This window comes from Penaeus monodon, chromosome 34, assembly GCF_015228065.2.
Source record: "Penaeus monodon isolate SGIC_2016 chromosome 34, NSTDA_Pmon_1, whole genome shotgun sequence".
Lineage (NCBI taxonomy): Eukaryota > Metazoa > Arthropoda > Malacostraca > Decapoda > Penaeidae > Penaeus > Penaeus monodon.
In genome coordinates this window covers 11,964,140-11,966,510 of record NC_051419.1, presented here as the reverse complement: position 1 = coordinate 11,966,510, position 2,371 = coordinate 11,964,140, and the positions used below count along the sequence as shown (strand labels likewise).

Sequence of the window (2,371 nt, the reverse complement as noted above, 5' to 3'; positions counted from 1 at the left end):
AAGCTGTCTGATGGATTTCCTCGTTTGTTTGCTCGAACAGGAATGAATGTACCTCTTGGCGCGGGTGTTGATGTATGTTTGATTTCATTGCGGTTGACACCATTTGCCGTGCACTTGACACGGGGGCCAGGTGGATGACACTCAGTGATGTGCTCAGTGCCACGTCTCGTGTTTGGCACCAAAAGCAACGGTACGTGACACTTCTGACACCCGCAACACCGTCACGTGCCACTTCGGATACCACCTCTGACACGTGTTGCTTCTGACACCGAACACCCCGTGCCGCGTCCTGCCCCCCCCCCCTCCCCTCAAGACATGAACCCCAGAAGGGCGAGTCGAGGCGGCCTCGAGCTCTGACTCACCTCCGTCATGAGCCTGTCGGCGCCGGTGCCTTCCTCGTCCTTGAAGATGATGTCCGAGTTATAGTTGGGCACGAGGTCGTGCAGGCGCGGGTCGTCCCTGGTGATGGCGCCCTCCGTGAGGCCCGACGCGCCCAGCGTGTTCTCGGAGACGTTGGGCACGTGCTGCTTGAACACGAGCGGGGTCAGCTTACGCGGCGGCCTGCGTCGGCCCCCGCCCCGACCTGGCCCGCAGCACTGCACACTCGAGGCACTCAGCACCGTCACGATTAGGACACATGTGTACACCTGCTTCCAGAACAGGTGCGGGGCGCGCCGCGGCCTCCCCGCCCCCCACCACAAGTGACAGCGCGTTCGCGCACCCGCCCCCAGCATGCCGATGGCGTCGCGCTGTGGCTCACACCGCACTGGTCAGGTCAGGTCGACTGGTGACCTGATCATCCTCATGGCACACTCACACACGCCCGATCACAGCAACACTGACGTCCACGCCGCTGTGGGGGCCGGACGGGGGGGAACACGAGCCGGGCGGGGCTTGCGCTTCGGGGGAGGAGCCTACCCGTCCGGTGAACCAATCACAGCGCTTGCTCGAGCTGCGCTCCTCCCATGCCGCGTGCCCTCTGTCTCTAGGCCAATGGGAGGGCCGATTCCAGTGCTTGGCCCCGCCCCCGACCCGTGCCCGCTTCCTTCACTGATTTCCCTCCCACGTCCTCTCCCTCACACCTCCGTCCCGCGCCCGAGTGTTCCCAGGTGTGTCTGCCGCCACTTGTCTGCCACCTTCTGTCTATTGTCTCCTGTCTGCCAACACCTCCGTCTTTTGCCAACACTTCACTTCCTACTTCTTTCTCTTCACTATCTGCCTGTTGAATTTTGTTGGTCTTCCAATAGCACCTGCTATCTTTTATCTGTCAGTTCCTGTTTACCGTTTCCTATCTGTAGTCAGTTGTTTGCCACCTGTAGAGCAACACCTTATCGGTGTTTGTTTATCCCCTTAACCACGTTTTGATGTTGCCATCTGTAAATATGCCCCTGTTTGCTGCCTCCTTCCTGTTTCCAGGTTTGGCCAGCTGTCAAATTCTGCTATCTGTCTGTCGCACTGTTTATAATGATCTGTATTTTGCGTTATTTCTGCCAGAATATGAACATTTTATACTTCGCCGTCTGTGCTGTCTATCTCTCACCAGTTGTAAGGTCGGACCCAACTATTGCTTTAACCATCTGTCTGTCACCACTTGTCAAACATATTCCGTCTCTTACCACCAGAATAAAGTTACCGCCTGTATTTTCATCATCTTACTTCGTTCCTCTGCCATCTGTTGATTTCCGTCACTTTTTGTCTCTCGTCAACTGTGCATGGTGTCTACTGTCAGTTTTTGAACTGTTTCTCTTGATGCATTTTGTCTCCCTTCTCTCTCCCACTAAGTCTGCATCACACACAGCCTTCTTTAGTTTCTTACATTGAATTCTTTATTTTCTTACGATGAATTCTTCCAAACTAACGACAATTCCTATTTTGTGATATGCTTCTCAAACAGCATGCGATTTGTTGTGTTGAAGTATTGGGAACAAAGATTAAAAGAGCAAGTTCTCAGAACTGTTTTTTCCTACACTAATATGTTATAAGTTTGAATTGTATTGTATCTTATAGACTTAACTGGTGCTTCTACATTCACCCACAGCCATGCAATGATTTTCAAGGTTGCTCTTTTTCACGTTGAAATCCCCAAACTTTGTATTTTATAATCTTTTCATATGTCTAAGTGTTATACGCGCATAAATAACAGAAAGAAAAGGGGGAAGGAAGAAGAATCAATAGAAAAATGTATATTTTTCAATGGCGATTCTAAAAAGACGACCATTATAGAATACACGCATATCGTCAAAATTCCTGTTTAAAGTTCAAAGCAAGTGTCAGTTTTTTGCATTTAAGATGAACTCTTTAAAATGCGAGGCTGCGTGTAAAACTTGGCTTGCAGAAACATTTGATCTGAACATTAGATTTAATATACGCT

General features: G+C 50.6%; 1 protein-coding gene across 1 annotated transcript in view; it reads right to left on the bottom strand.

The window, feature by feature from the left end:
- Positions 1 to 822, bottom strand: part of LOC119594816 (indian hedgehog protein-like) — a 99,252-nt gene extending 98,430 nt beyond the window's left edge. The window contains 1 exon segment of the mRNA XM_037943907.1: positions 363 to 822. Coding sequence (XP_037799835.1) covers positions 363 to 734 — 372 coding nt within the window. The 5' untranslated portion in view covers positions 735 to 822.
- Between the last annotated feature and the right edge of the window lie 1,549 nt (positions 823 to 2,371).